We start from the raw sequence: 16,861 nt of genomic DNA on the forward strand, positions 1-16,861 counted from the left end.
AAACAAAAAAGTCCCTAAATAGCCAAATCAGTCTTGAGGGAAAAAAATGGAGCTGGAGGAATCAGACTCCCTAACTTCAGACTATACTACAAAGCTACAGTAATCAAGACAGTGTGGTACTGGCACAAAAACAGAAATATAGATCAATGGAACAGGATAGAAAGTCCAGAGATAAACCCACGCACCTATGGTCAACTAATCTATGACAAAGGAAGCAAGGATACACAGTGGAGAAAAGACTGTCTCTTCAATAAGTGGTGCTGGGAAAACTGGACAACTACATGTGAAAGAATGAAATTAGAACACTTCCTAACACCATACACAAAAATAAACTCAAAATGGAGAGACCTAAATATGAGCAGACACTATAAAACTCTTAGAGGAAAACATAGGAAGAACACTCTTTGACATAAATGACAGCAAGATCTTTTTTGATCCACCTCCTAGAGTAATGGAAATAAAAACAAAAACAAACAAATAGTACCTAATGAAACTTAAAAGCTTTTGCTAAGCAAAGGAAACTACAAACAAGATGAAAAGAAAGCCCTCACAATGGGAGAAAATATTTGCAAACGAATCAATAAACAAAGGATTAATCTCCAAAATATATAAACAGCACATGCAGCTCAATATTAAGAAAACAAACAACCCAATCCAAAAATGGGCAGAAGACCTAAACAGACATCTTTCCAAAGAAGACATACAGATGGCCAAGAAGCGCATGAAAAGCTGCTCAACATCACTAATTATTAGAGAAATGCAAATCAAAGCTACAGTGAGGTATCCCATCACACCAGTCAGAATGGGCGTCATCAGAAAATCTACAAACAACATATGCTGGAAAGGGTGTGGAGAAAAGGGAACCCTCTTGCACTGTTGGTGGGAATGTAAATTGATACAGCCACTATGGAGAACAGTATGGAGGTTACTTAAAAAACTAAAAATAGAACTACCATACGACCCAGCAATCCCACTACTGGGCATATACCCAGAGAAAACCATAATTTAAAAAGACACATGCACCCCAATGTTCATTGTAGCACTATTTACAATAGCCAGGTCATGGAAGCAACCTAAATGCCCATCGACAGATGAATGGATAAAGATGATGTGGTACATATATACAATGCAATATTACTCAGCTATAAAAAGGAAAAAAATTGGGTCATTTGTAGAGAGGTGGATGGACCTAGAGACTGTCATATGGAGTGAAGTAAGTCAGAAAAAGAAAAACAAATATCGTATATTAACGCATATATGTGGAACCTAGAAAAATGGTACAGATGAACCGGTTTGTAAGGCAGAAATGGAGACACAGATATAGAGAACAAACGTATGGACACCAAGAGGGGAAAGTGTTGGGGGGGATGATGAATTGGGAGATTGGGATTGGCATATATACACTAATATGTATAAAATGGACAACTAATTAGAACCTGCTGTATAAAAAAATAAAGAAAATTCTAAAATAAAAAAATAAATAAATAAAGCAAGTAAAAATCTAAGGTTCTTAAACCTACGTAAAGCAGTGGAAGAGGGACAGGAGAAGAAATCTCCCTTAGCAATGTGGAAACCTGCAACTCTTAGTTCCTGTCTTCCTTGGTACATACACAAGGTCAAGAGAAATCTTAAAGCAATAATAATAAAAATAATGATAAAAAAAAATGATAAATAAATAAATAAATAAATAAATAAATAAAAGAGATAAAAGCCTAAGTTTGATGAGGACCTCCTATATGATTATATCCTGGAAGAAAAAGTAAATATTGTCTGTATAGGACAATTTCTTTAACATTAAAAAGTTTATTGTGTTGATAAATTATCTATTACATATCATATATAACCTGCATACGATAAATTGTCTATTACTTATTACATATAGAGGAAGGGAAGAAGGAAGGAAGGCAGGAAGGAGGACGGAGGGAGGGACAGAGGGAGTAAGGGGAAAAGACGAAGAGAAAAACTCACAAGGATTTCATTACTTGAATAATCAAAAACAACCTGGTAACAGTTGGAGAAGCCAAATCTCTGGTCTTAACTCTTCCAAAAGAAATGTAACCCTGCAAGCAATTTCGGTTTTCTTCCCTCAAAACTATTCAGCAAACCACTTAATCATTTCTAGATCTAAAAAGGTTAAACATTTTAATCTGAAAAAAATTCTTAATAAAAGGTATAAAAGGTATAATAATAAATACCTTAATAAAAGGTATCTTAACAAAGATAATTTTATGACAAAAGAGATTGAGCCATCTTGATTGAGAAACAAATGTTGAAAAAGTAGCAACTTGTGGCAAAGCCAGAAGTCATTCATAATAAAAGGCAATATTATCTAGTTCACCTTTTAACAAAGGTGTTTACTCTATAATTGTAACACGTGGGTGATAAGGAAGTGCAGGTGAAGGTCACAGTAAAAATATAATTTGATGTATATGTGTCCATGCCACTCTCTCACTTTGTCACAGCTACATATATACACTACCAAATGTAAAATAGATAGCTAGTGGGAAGCAGCCGCATAGCACAGGGAGATCAGCTCCGTGCTTTGTGACCACCTAGAGGGGTGGGATAGGGAGGGTGGGAGGGAGGGAGGGAGACGCAAGAGGGAAGAGATATGGGAACATATGTATATGTATAACTGATTCACTTTGTTATAAAGCAGAAACTAACACACCATTGTAAAGCAATTATACTCCAATAAAGATGTTAATATATATATATATATATATATATATATATATATATATATAATTTGATGAATAATTAGATAGAAATCTGAAAGTCACCTGCATTGTCATCAAATTTGAATGTCAGACAGATAGTTTGGTAGGGAAGTCAGATGTCTAAGAAAACTCAGAAGAAAAGAATGTAAATACTACAATAAAGGAAATTCCCTATAATTACCCTTTTACATTCTCTGTGGTGTGAAGGAAACTCGTTAAATGGTCATTTTCACACAAAAACATGCTCTTTTCCCTATTGAAGCAAATTAGGGGGAAAATAAAATGTAAGAGGCATACATGCTGGAAAGCACTATTTCTCATTTTAAAAAAAGAAAAAAAGGAAAACATTTCCAGGAAAATCAGATGAAACTACAATACAACCCCCTTTCAATTCTGTCCACAATATTTTTATACATTTCTCTAGGGCTTCAAGAAAGAAATGACATACCTAATATCATGGGTTGAATTACTAATTTATAAAGAATGAGAGAAAAATATTTTATACCACATTTTATATAATTGAGGTTAGCAATTGCTTTTTCTACTAAGTTGAGACTCTTCAGTGCAGAAATCACTTTTGTCTAATTAAATACATTAAATGACCAGAAAGCAATCAATATATTTTGCAAACTCACGAGTAGTCAGATAAACAAAACACCATTCCTCTTTTTAGTATCTTCATTTTAATTAGTCAATTGATTTTCTAAGCCTCTATTCCTTCTGGATGCCCATTTGTCCAATCAATTCTATTAGTTATTTTCCAACTGTGCCTTTAGTTATCAATAGAACTATGCTTCAAAGTATATCACCATAGCTTTATATCCATAGGTGGACTGTGGGGATACTTTGTAAGAACTCAAAAGGACCACAAATTGATATAATAATGGATTGAAAGATAATTTCAGAGAAGCATAAGCTTCATTCTGAAGTGTCTGTGTTTAAAAATCCATCTAATATAGAAAGATGAGAGGAGACCTTCAAGATGGCAGAAGAGGAAGACGTGGAGATCACCTTCCTCCCCACAAATACATCAAAACTACATCTACATGTGGAACAACTCCTACAGAACACCTACTGAACACTGGCAGAAGATCTCAGACTTCCCAAAAGGCAAGAAACTCCCCACATACCTGGGTAGGGCAAAAGAAAAAGGAAAAAACATAGACAAAAGAATAGGGATGGGACCTGCACCTCTGGGAGGGAGCTGTGAAGGAGGAAAAGTTTCCACACACTAGGAAGCCCCTTCACTGGCAGAGACAGGGGCTGGGTGGGGTGAAACTTTGGAGCCACAGAGCAGAGTGCAGCAACAGGGTACAGAGAACAAAGCAGAGAGATTCCCGTACAGAGGATCAGTGCTGACCAGCATTCACCAGCCTGGGAGGCTTGTCTGCTCACCTGCAGGGGCAGGAGGGGGCTGGGAGCTGAGGCTCCAGCTTCAGAGTTTAGATCCCAAGGAGAGGACTGGGGTTGGCTGCGTGAACACAGCCTGAAGGGGGCTAGTGCACCACAGCTAGACAGGAAGGAGTCCGGGAAAAAGTCTGGAACTGCCTAAGAGGCAAGAGACCATTGTTTCAGGGTGTACAAGGAGAGAGGATTCAGAGCACTGCCTAAATGAGCTCCAGAGACAGGCACGAGCCGTGGCTATCAGCGCGGACCCCAGGGATGGGCATGAAATGCTAAGGCTGTGGCGGCAGCCACCAAGAAGCCTGTGTGCAAGCACAGGTCACTATCCACACCTCCCCTCCCAGGAGCCTGTGCAGCCCGCCACTGTCAAGGTCCCGTGATCCAGGGACAATTTCCCCAGGAGAACAAATGGCATGCCTCAGGCTGGTGCAACGTCATGCTGGCCTCTGCTGCAGAAGGCTGGCCCCGCATTCCATACCCCTTCCTCTCCAGGGCCTGAATGAGCCAGAGCCCCCTAATCAGCTGCTACTTTAACCCCATCCTGTCTGGGCAGGAACAGATGTCCTCAGGCAACCTACAGGCAGAGTCTGGGCCAAATCCAAAGCTGAACCCCAGGAGCTGTGCGAACAAAGAAGAGAAAGGGAAATTTCTCCCAGCAGCCTCAGGAGCAGCAGATTAAACCTCCAAAATCAACTTGATGTACCCTGCATCTGTGGAATACCTGACTAGACAAAGAATCATCCCAAAATTGAGGCAGTAGACTTTGTGATCAACTGTAGACTTGGGGTTTGCTTTCTGCATCTAATTTGTTTCTGGTTTTACGTTTATCTTAGTTTAGTATTTAGAGTTTATTATAATTAGTAGATTTGTTTATTGATTTGGTTGCTCTCTTCCTCCTTTCTATATATATTTTTTTTTTCCTTTTTCTCTTTTTCTGAGTGTGTATGTGTATGCTTCTTTGTGTGATTTTGTCTGTATAGCTTTGCTTTTACCATTTGTCCTAGGGTTCTGTCTGTCCGTTTTTTTGTTGTTGTTTTTTTTTTCTTTGTATAGGTTTTAGCGCTTGTTATCATTGGTGGATTTGTTTTTTGGTTTGGTTGCTCCCTTCGTTCTTTCTTTCCTTTTTTTAAATTACTTTTACATTTTTTAAAATTTTAATAATTATTTTTTATTTTAATAACTTAATTTTATTTCTTTCTATCTTTCTTCCTTTTCTTCTCCCTTTTCTTCTGAGTCGTGTGGCTGGCAGGGTCTTGGTGCTCTGGGCAGGTGTCAGGCCTGTGCCACTGAGGTGGGAGAGTTGAGTTCAGGACATTGGTCCACCAGAGACCTCCTAGCTCCAAATAATATCAGATGGCAAAACCTCTCACAGACATCTCCGTCTCAACACTAAGACCAAGCTCCACTCAATGACCAGCAAGCTACAGTGCTGGACACCCTATGCCAAACAACTAGCAAGACAGGAACACAACCCCATCCATTAGCAGAGAGGCTGCCTAAAATCATAATAAGATCACAGACACCCCAAAACACACCACCAGAAGTGGTCCTGTCCCCCAGAAAGACAAGATCCAGCCTCATCCACCAGAACACAGGCACTAGTCCCCTCCACCAGGAAGTCTCCACAAACCACTGAAGCAACCTTAACCACTGGGAGCAGACACCAAAAACAACAGAACTATGAACAAACAGTTGGCAAAAAGGAGACTCCAAACACAATAAGTCAAGCAAAATGAGAAGACAGAGAAACACACAGCAGATGAAGGAGCAAGATAAAAACCCAACAGACGAAACAACTGAAGAGGAAAGAGGCAGTGTACCTGAAAAAGAATTCAGAGGAAGGATAGTAAAGATGATCCAACATCTTGGAAATACAATGGAGAAAATACAAGAAACATTTAACAAGGACCTAGAAGAACAGAGAGCAAACAATAAACAAATAAATAAAATAAACAAATAAACAAATAAACAATGATGAACAAAACAATAAATGAAATTAAAAACTCTCTAGAAGGAATCAATAGCAGAATAACTGAGGCAGAAGAACGGATAAGTGACTGGGAAGAAAAAACAGTGAAAATAACTACTGCAGAGTACAATAAAGAGAAAAGAATGAAAAGAATTGAGGACAGTCTTAGAGACATCTGGGACAACTTTAAACTCACCAACATTCAAATTATAGGGGTCCCAGAAAAAGAAGAGAAAAAGAAAGGGACTGAGAAAATATTTGATTAGAGTTGAAAATTTCCCTAATATGGGAAAGGAAATAGTCAATCAAGTCCAGGAAGCACAGAGAGTCCCATACAGGAAAAATCCAGGGGGAAACATGCCAGACACATATTAATCAAACTATCAAAAATTAAATATAACAAAAAAATATTAAAAGCAGCAAGGAAAAAAAAAAAAAAAACAAATAACATACAAGGAAATCAGCAGAAACTCTGCAAGCCAGAAGGGAGTAGCAGGACATATTTAAAGTGATGAAAGGGAAAAACCTACAACCAAGATTACTCTACCCAGCAAGGATCTCATTCAGATTTGACAGAGAAATCAAAAGCTTTTCAGACAGGCAAAAGCTAAGAGAATTCAGCCCCACCAAACCAGCTTTGCAACAAATACTAAAGGAACTACTCTAGGCAGGAAGCACAAGAGAAGTAAAAGACCAAAAGAACAAACCCAGAACAATTAAGAAAATGGTAATAGGAACATACATATCGATCATTACCTTAAATGTAAATGGTTTAATGCTCCAACCAAAAGATATAGACTGGCTGAATGGATAAAAAATAAGACCCATATATATGCTGTCTACAAGACACCCATTTCAGTCCTAGGGACACATACAGACTGAAAGTGAGGGGATGGAAAAATATATTCCATGCAAATGGAAATCAAAAGAAAGCTAGAGTAGCAATTCTCATATCAGACAAAATAGACTTTAAAACAAAGACTATTACAAGACACAAAGAAGGACACCACTTAATGATCAAGGGATCATTCCAAGAAGAAGATATAACAATTCTAAATATTTATGCACCCAACATAGGAGCACCTCAATCCATAAGGCAAATGCTAACAGCCAAAATGGGAAATCAACAGTAACACAATCATAGTAGGGGACTTTAACACACCACTTTCACCAACGGACAGATCATCCAAAATGAAAAAAAAATAAGGAAACACAAGCTTTAAATGACACATTAAACAAGATGGACTTAATTGATATTTATAGGACATTCCATCCAAAAACAACAGAATACACTCTCTTCACAAGTGCTCATGGAACATTCTTCAAGATAGATCATATCTTGGGTCACAAATCAAGCCTTAGTAAATATAAGAAAATTGAAATGGTATCAACTATCTTTTCTGACCACAATACTATGAGACTACTTGTCAATTACAGGAAAATATCTGTAAAAAATACAAAGACGTGGAGGCTAAACAATACACTACTTAATATCCAAGAGATCACTGAACAAATCAAAGGGGAAATCAAAAAATACCTAGAAACAAATGACAATGAAAACACGATGACCCAAAACCTATGGGATGCAGCAAAAGCAGTTCTAAGAGGGAAGTTTATAGCAATACAATCCTATCTCAAGAAACAAGAAACATCTCAAATAAACAACCTAACCCTACACCTAAAGCAATTAGAGAAAGACGAACAAAAAAAAACCCAGAGTTAGCAGAAGGAAAGAAATCACAAAGATCAGATCAGAAATAAATGAAAAAGAAATAAAGAAAATGATAGCAAAGATCAATAAAACTAAAAGCTGGTTCCTTGAGAAGATAATCAAAATTGATAAATCATTAGCCAGACTCATCAAGAAAAAAAGGGAGAAGACTCAAATCAATAGAATTAGAAATGAAAAAGGAGAAGTAACAACTGACACTGCAGAAATACAAAAGATCATGAGAGATTACTACAAGCCACTGTATGCCAATAAAATGGACAACCTGGAAAAAATGGACAAATTCTTAGAAAAGCACAACATTCCAAGACTGAACCAGGCAAAAATAGAAAATATGAACAGACCAATCACAAGCACTGAAATAGAAACTGTGATTAAAAATCTTCCAACAAACAAAAGCCCAGGACCAGATGGCTTCACAGGTGAATTCTATCAAGCATTTAGAAAAGAGCTAACACTTATCCTTCTCAAACTCTTCCAAAATATAGCAGAAGGAGGAACACTCCCAAACTCATTCTACAAGACCACCATCACCCTGATACCAAAACAAGATGAAGATGTCACAAAGAAAGAAAACTACAGGCCAATATCACTGATGAACATAGATGTAAAAATCCTCAACAAAATACTAGCAAACAGAATCCAACAGCACATTAAAAGGATCATACACCATGATCAAGTGGGCTTTATCCCAGGAATGCAAGGATTTTTCAATATACGCAAATCAACAAATGGAATAAACCATATTAACAAATTGAAGGAGAAGAATCATATGATCATCTTAATAGATGCAGAAAAAGCTTTTGACAAAATTCAACACCCATTTATGATAAAACCCCTCCAGAAAGTAGGCATAGAGGGAACTTATCTCAACCTAATTAAGGCCGTATATTGACGTATATGACAAACCCACAGCCAACATCATTCTCGATGGTGAAAAATTGAAGCCATTTCCTCTAAGATCAGGAACAAGACAAGGTTGTCCACTCTCACCACTATTATTCAACATAGTTTTGGAAGTTTTAGCCACAGCAATCAGAGAAGAAAAAGAAATAAAAGGAATACAAATCAGAAAAGAAGAAGTAAAGCTGTCACTGTTTGCAGATGACATGATACTATACATGGATAATCCTAAAGATACCACAAGAAAACTGCTAGAGCTAATCAATGAATTTGGCAAAGTAGAAGGGTACAAAATTTATGCACAGAAATCTCTTGCATTCCTGTACACTAATGATGAAAAATCTGAAAGAGAAATTAAGGAAACACTCCCGTTTATCATTGCAACAAAAAGAATAAAATACCTAGGAATAAACCTACCTATGGAGACAAAAGACCTGTATGCAGAAAACGATAAGACACTGATGAAATGATGATACAAACAGATGGAGAGATATACCATGTTTTTGGATTGGAAGAATCAACATTGTGAAAATGACTATACTACTCAGCAATCTACAGATTCAATGCAATCCCTATCAAATTACCAATGGCATTTTTCACAGAAGTAGAACAAAAAATTTCACAGTTTCTGTGGAAACACAGAATACCTCGAATAGGCAAAGCAATCTTGAGAAAGAAAAACAGAGCTGGAAGAATCAGGCTCCCTGGCTTCAGACTATATTACAAAGCTATAGTAATCAAGACAGTATGGTACTGGCACAAAACCAGAAATATAGATCAATGGAACAGGATAGAAAGCCCAGAGATAAACCCACGCACATATGGTCACCTTACTTTTGATAAAGGCTGCAAGAATATACAATGGAGAAAAGATAGCCTCTTCAATAAGTGGCACTGGGAAAACTGGACAGCTACATGTAAAAGAAAGAAATTACAACACTCCCTAACACCATACACAAAAATAAATGCAAAATGGATTAAAGACCTAAATGTAAGGCCAGACACTATAAAACTCTTAGAGGAAAACATAGGGAGAACACTCTATGACATAAATCACAGCAAGATCCTTTTTAACCCACCTTCTAGAGAAATGGAAATAAAAACACAAATAAACAAATGGGACCTAATGAAACTTAAAAGCTTTTGCACAGCAAAGGAAACCATAAACAAGACGAAAAGACAACCCTCAGAATGGGAGAAAATATTTGCAATTGAAGCAACTGACAAAGGATTAATCTCCAAAATTATAAGCAGGTCATGCAGCTCAATATCAAAAAAATAAACAACCCAATCCAAAAATGGGCAGAAGACCTACATAGACATTTCTCCAAAGAAGATATACAGATGGCCAACAAACACATGAAAGGATACTCAACATCACTAATCATTAGAGAAAGGCAAATCAAAACTACAGTGAGGTATCACTTCACACCAGTCAGAATGGCTATCATCAAAAAATCTACAAACAGTAAATTCTGGAGAGGTTGTGGAGAAAAAGGGACCCTCTTTCACTGTTGGTGGGAATGTAAATTGATACAGCCACTATGGAGGACAGTATGGAGTTTCCTTAAAAAACTAAAAGTAGAACTACCATACGACCCAGCAATCCCACTACTGGGCATATACCCTGAGAAAACCATAATTCAAAAAGAGTCATGTACCACAATGTTCATTGCAGCTCTATTTACAATAAGCAGGGCATGGAAGCAATCTAAATGTCCATCAACACATGAATGGATAAAGAAGATGTGGTACATGTATACAATGGAATATTACTCAGCCATAAAAAGAAACGAAATTGAGTTATTTGTAGTGAGGTGGATGGACCTAGAGTCTGTCATACAGAGTGAAGTAAGTTAGAAAGAGAAAAACAAATACTGTATGTTAACACATATTATGGAATCTAAAAAAAAAAAAACAAACAAACATGGTTCTGATGAACCTAGGGTCAGGACAGGAATAAAGGCACAGATGTAGAGAATGGACTTGAGGACATGGGGAGGGGGAAGGGTAAGCTGGGACAAAGTGAGAAAGTGGCATGGAGTTTTATATACTACCAAATGTAAAGTAGATAGCTAGTGGGAAGCAGCCACATAGCACAGGGAGATCAGCTCAGTGTTTTGTGACCACCTAGAGTGGTGGGATAGGGAGGGTGGGAGGGAGATGAAAGAGAGAGGAGTTATGGGGATATACGTATATGTATAGCTGATTCACATTGTTATAAAGCAAAAACTAAGACACCTTTGTAAAGCAATTATACTCCAGTAAAGATGTTAAATTTAAAAAAAAATAGAATGATGTTTCCTGGCCTATGCCATTTTGATGTAAAAGTTGTTGATTAATAAGTCTCAATTACTTGATTAAGCATTTGGTTTCAAACTTTGCTTTTAGTACTCAGAGGCTATCTCCAGGCAACTTTTCCGTTCATTTTAAATTCAAAAGTCTGCCTGGTTGTACCTTCTTATGCTACAGTAAATGCATTCTTGTCTGGTCTCATCATCTTTGGTGTGTAACATTTTGTAACAGAGAGTTTTGAAATCATATTTTATGGCAGTGAAGCTGCTAGGGCAAATTTATGGACTTAACAATCCTATCCAACATCTCCTGTCATGTGGGACTGTCCCCAGGACAGGGCAGATCAGTGAATGTGAGCTGTTTCAGTTTGGCTCAACTGTCAGGCTAAAGAATTTTCCATTACATGGGTGGGTGGTGAGATCAACTGAGTTTGGAACCATTCAATTTATTCTGTGGCAGCAGCAAAAGAGAACAAAATAACAACCAGAACTGAATTTGAGTTAAGTTCTGATGAAGTAGCCATGCTGAGATCATAAATTTTTATTATGCAATTCATTATTTAAGGAGCTTTCAGCATCTATGCTTGTGAGTTGTCTTTTGTTTCTGCCTCCATTGTAGATTCTGGCCACAATGAAGTGGTGGTTATAGCTCCATGTAGAGGCCAATTGATAGTATATGCAGCTTCCCGGTTTCCTAGTATATTCATTTTTCCTCTCCTGCAAGGTCAATGAATAAGACCAGGGAAGGTCTGGAATTAACTTTTAAGTCCTCTGCTAGACTTCTTTCAATTCTGACAGTCTGCTGACACAGAAGTTGGGATATACACAGAATAAACTAATTGAAAGAAAATATAAATAAGTCTGTGTGCCACCAAAATACTTGCAAAAGAACTCAAATTTTCTACAAATTATCTGAAAACACATAGGTTTATCGTGTACATAAACAGAGCTTTAAACTTGCTGCATAGTCAGGAAAAGCTGTGAAAAGAACTGGCAACTCCTTTTTTTTTTTTTTGCTTTTATTTATTTATTTTTTTTATTTTTTTTTAAACATCTTTATTGAAGTATAATTACCTTACAATGGTGTGTTAGCTTCTGCTTTATAACAAAGTGAATCAGTTATACATATACAATATGTTCCCATTTCTCCTCCCTCTTGCATCTCCCTCCCTCCCACCCTCCCCATCCCACCCCTCTAGGTGGTCACAAAGCACCGAGCTGATCTCCCTGCTGGCAACTCCTTTTAATGAAAAGAATTTCCTACACCTGAAAATGGAGTTTATCATTCCAGAGGACAGTAGATTGTGATAAATTATAGGTAGATTAACTTGACACCCTACAAAGAATCTTGTTTAAGATAAAATGCATAAATTTAAAATTATACTAGTACAAAAGAACAAAATTTTTATTCTACAGCATTAGATCATATTTGAAGAATATGTTGCATGGATAATATGTGAAATTTATTTTAACTGTTGGCATTTTTGTCATGTAACACTAGATTACTTTTTTTTTTTTTAAATGTTTGTTGTGCCTTTGAGTTTTTTTTTTTTTTAATTTTATTTATTTATTTATGGCTGTGTTGGGTCTTCGTTTCTGTGCGAGGGCTTTCTCCAGTTGTGGCAAGTGGGGGCCGCTCTTCATCGCGGTGCGCGGGCCTCTCACTATCGTGGCCTCTCTTGTTGCGGAGCACAGGCTCCAGACGCGCAGGCTCAGTAACTGTGGCTCACGGGCCCAGTTGCTCTGCAGCATGTGGGATCTTCCCAGACCAGGGCCCGAACCTGTGTCCCCTGCATTGGCAGGCGGATTCTCAACCACTGCGCCACCAGGGAAGCCCTAGATTACTTTTATAAATTTTTATAATAATCCCATACTGTCTAAAATGTCACATTAAGCCTCTAAAATATCAGTGTCATATAAGCCATAGATATCTAATGAATATTTTTATTGATGATGGAAATATGCTTTCCAAACAGGAATTTCCATTTCTTTTATGTGCAGATTTAGTGAACACACCTTATATATCAATAAGATTTCCCTATTTAATTTAATTAATTGAGGGCTCCATTTTATTCTATAAAATGAGAATAATTGCCTCTAATTATCATTTTCAATGATATTAGTGTCTCCTAAAAATGTTTAACTTATTGAAATCCTATCAGTCTTCAGAAAGTATATATAAATAAGCAGAAAATATTATCATCTCCATTTTATAAATAAAAACTGTAGCTAAGCATGAGAAAGTATTTATAATGAACTTTTTCAAGGCTTTTAGCCTACTCACAGTTCTTAGATTTTAAATAACCCAGATTTTAGAATTTGAAGGATCCTTAAAAAGTACCTCTTCTGAATGCTTCATTTTATGCATTAAGACACAAACTGGGCGAGGTGAAATACCTTGCTCAGTGTCATAGAGCTAGTATAATATGAGACGAGATATTTCTTATGTTTCACAAATATGACCGTAATTTCTATTTTCAAGACTATTGTTAGTTATCATTTTCAAACTGAACTTTAAAAAGAGTATAGCACCTTACGTTCTTTTGCAAGTCTATTCTATCATAGATTACCACATGTGGTGGTGATCTTGCGTATCCTGGTTGTATCCACAAAGATTTCTGGATTGCTTGCATTGCTGAAGCATGTAATAATGTTTGAGATATAAAATATATAACCCATGTCTCTTTGTTGCATTTGAAGAAGACAAATAAGGATGTAAGGTTTCCCTTTGAGATAATTTATGAAATTTTATATTGCATAAATGTGTATTTTCATGTTTTTCCTAAATATCTTATAAAGCACCATCAAAAACCTTCCATTATACCTTCTTCAACATATAGGATATATAAGGGGAAGATAGTATACCTTTTTTGCACATAAACCAAAAAAACAATGATGCCTTAAAATAACTTAAGCCCTTATTCCCTATCTAGTATCACTCAATCTAGGGGATCACATTATCTCTATTATGTTGATATCAATCCAAACAATAGATCTTCTGTCAAATGTACTAATGTACCAAACCTAAGGCATTGCATTGTTTCAAAAGGAAGCAGGAGTTTAGAAATAAGAATGCAGCACCTATATGACTCATTTAATCAGTGACTCCATGGTGTCTTTATAGGAAGTAATATCTTGGTCCCCAAAACAACACCAGCACTAGGTAGAAAAATTTTAGGAAAAAACACTTAAATACTTCAAAATGTCATCCTGGAAATACTTAAGAATTGTTTTATTATGTAAAAAAATAGATCTTTTATATTACTAAGGATATTCCAATCACAAACATTTTCTTGCACACACCATATTCACAGAGGCATCTCTATATTTTGTACAGTTATTTATCCAAATATCAAAGACTTTCTCATATGCACACTCACCTGCTCAGAAAAGAAGTCACTGTGCTCTTCCAGGTATTTACTGAAAGGGTTGGGTTCATAGACTTCCTCCTCTTTTTTCAGTAATATTTTGGATTTTATAGGTACAGGGCGAATTACTCCAGGCTTCGTCTTCATGAATATCAATTTTTTTTAAAATAAAGGAAAAAATACTATTAAAATGAATACATAGGTATATTAAGTCATTCAAATGTTCTCACAGTATTTTTTTTATTTTAAAATGATTTTATAAATACATAAAAACAGCTAGAAATCAAATGATTTTTAACTAATGTAACTTTAGTTTTAGTTACCTGTTACAGCACAATCAACTCATTAAGATCTACTATTATGATGTTCAAAATGCAAAAACACCTTCATTTATCTAGTCAAACACATTCCTATATCCTTGCCAGAGCATTCAGCCAATAAATATTTCATTTGACAAATATTTATTGAGAGCATCCTCAGTGCCAGGCAACATATTCATTTGGGGCATGATAGGATAGGCGAATTTAGTACAATCCACCAAGCCCCAAACAACTTTCTTTTTCTGGAAACCCTAAAATCCCAGAAGCCATGTTCAAACTGTGTATGATGAAATCAAGGGTGGCTTTCTGACACAAGGAGATGGGGGCTGGGTAGCAAACAGATGTTCTCTTCCATGAATATGGAACACTGCTTTAAACTGGTCTGCAGGCACGCTGGGAGACTGAAGTTATAATACGTGGATTTGGGAGCTATGGGAAAGACTTAATCTGCCATAAAAGCAGATCTGATGAGATCAAGAAAAATATAGCAAAGTGTATGGAGAAGAGACACACTTGAGGACTTTCCAGAATTGAATTCCAAAACATTCCTGGGACCCAGCTGAATTTCTTCTCTGAGGCTCCCTAAGATTTTCCTTTTCTTTTACACAAAATTCCCTTTTTTTTTTTCCAACTCAGGTTGACTTCTATAACTTGCAATCAAAAGAGTTTGAGTGAATAGACCAGTCATTTCAGATTAGTGAATTTGTACCCAATGTCAGTCTGATGAGAGAGAGAGAGAGAGGAATCTAGTTTGGGGCAATTTCAAAATGATGTTTCACAAACACCAAAATCTTGTTACACTGTAAAATGTCACAAAATGATTGATAAGTTTACAAAAAACATCCCAAACAAGAATTCAGTGAAACGTTGTGATGCTTTTTCTGTTTGAGCATTTTGTTGTAATCATTCTTCTCAAGCCCATTTCCTTTCAGAAAATAGTAAATTAGCTCTCCTCAGTCTGTGCTGGTGCTCTCAAGTTAAGCCTTAAGGGAGGACATCTATCTCTCTGCCCTATAAGCCACCCATTATGTTTTGAGTCTTGAATAAATGCCACTCTGCAATATTTTTTTCAACCCATATTTTCCCAGCTGGCTTTCATGTCTATGCCAACTGGAGGAATAAAGATTGAGAAAAATCTCTATCTTCCCCAGGCAGGGAAATATCTCCCACTTAAGAAACTCTGATTTCTCTCCAGGGGAAAAGATGAGCAAGTAACAACCAATTATGCGTGAAGTCACACAGTTGAATATACATATGAGAGTAATATCCTCCAATGAACTCAGCATGAGAACAAAGTTCAAGCAGTTGCTGATTTCTACAGCCACCTGTCATAGGGAGACACCTGATACCTGGGTCATGATCCGAAACTGTCCAGATTTCCTGTCTCTCTTTTCCACGTGACTTCCTGTTTCATTTCTCCTTCCTGCTGCTCCTACTCCTGTACCTCCTCTCCTGCTCCTTTGGGAAGTAGGAAATCTGTACAACTCCGGTACTCAGGGCTTACCAGGTTCTAAAACCAACATGGAATTTTAGAAACTAAGCTTGGTGGCACTAGCAAAAAGATGAAAGCAGAGGGAAGAAATCTGACCAGAAGCACTTGATATGCTGTAAGAATCCCCCTGCCAGAGAAACATGATGCCCTGGTTCCTGCATTGCTAACAGGTGGATGTTTTGGGTCATCCTGGCCTGGAAGCTTCCACTCAGATCATCTCTCTTGGGATCATCATCCACCAGGGTGAATCCAGAAAAGACAGTCCTCTGGTTGGCTGGATATCAAGTAGCCTTAATATCAGAATCAGTTACTGACGCTTCATACTTATTTCTCTACCAGGTTTGAGGCTTTTTGTTGCTATGAATTTCCTGGATTTGACAGTTGTCTGGCAATTGAACAAGGATTCTTTCCCTATTTCCTCTATTTCCACCTGCCCTTTTCTTGGACTCTGTGTTCTTAGGCTTTGGTCTACCTGAAGTCTCTGAATTTTCCTCATTCTAGTTTGCTTATTCGGTCTCAGTACCGTTGCCCCAATTCTTCCATTATATTCATTACCTCTTTCCTTAGTCCTGTTTTTTCTCCTGCACCATAACTTGCTGTCACTTACCAGCAAGCATTTCATGGACAGGGAAGCCAACTCCAGGCAAAGGAAGACTAAACAT

The 16,861-nt window shown here is 37.0% G+C and overlaps 1 protein-coding gene across 14 annotated transcripts in view; it reads right to left on the bottom strand.

The window, feature by feature from the left end:
- Positions 1 to 16,861, bottom strand: part of MLIP (muscular LMNA interacting protein) — a 298,573-nt gene that overhangs the window by 63,491 nt on the left and 218,221 nt on the right. For all 14 annotated transcript variants that reach the window (XM_007186944.2, XM_007186939.2, XM_007186945.2 and 11 more), the window contains one exon: positions 14,400 to 14,528. In XM_007186944.2, the coding sequence (XP_007187006.2) occupies positions 14,400 to 14,528 (129 nt within the window). The remainder of the gene's footprint in view (positions 1 to 14,399; positions 14,529 to 16,861) is intronic.

Source organism: Balaenoptera acutorostrata, chromosome 10 (genome assembly GCF_949987535.1).
Source record: "Balaenoptera acutorostrata chromosome 10, mBalAcu1.1, whole genome shotgun sequence".
Classification (NCBI taxonomy): domain Eukaryota; kingdom Metazoa; phylum Chordata; class Mammalia; order Artiodactyla; family Balaenopteridae; genus Balaenoptera; species Balaenoptera acutorostrata.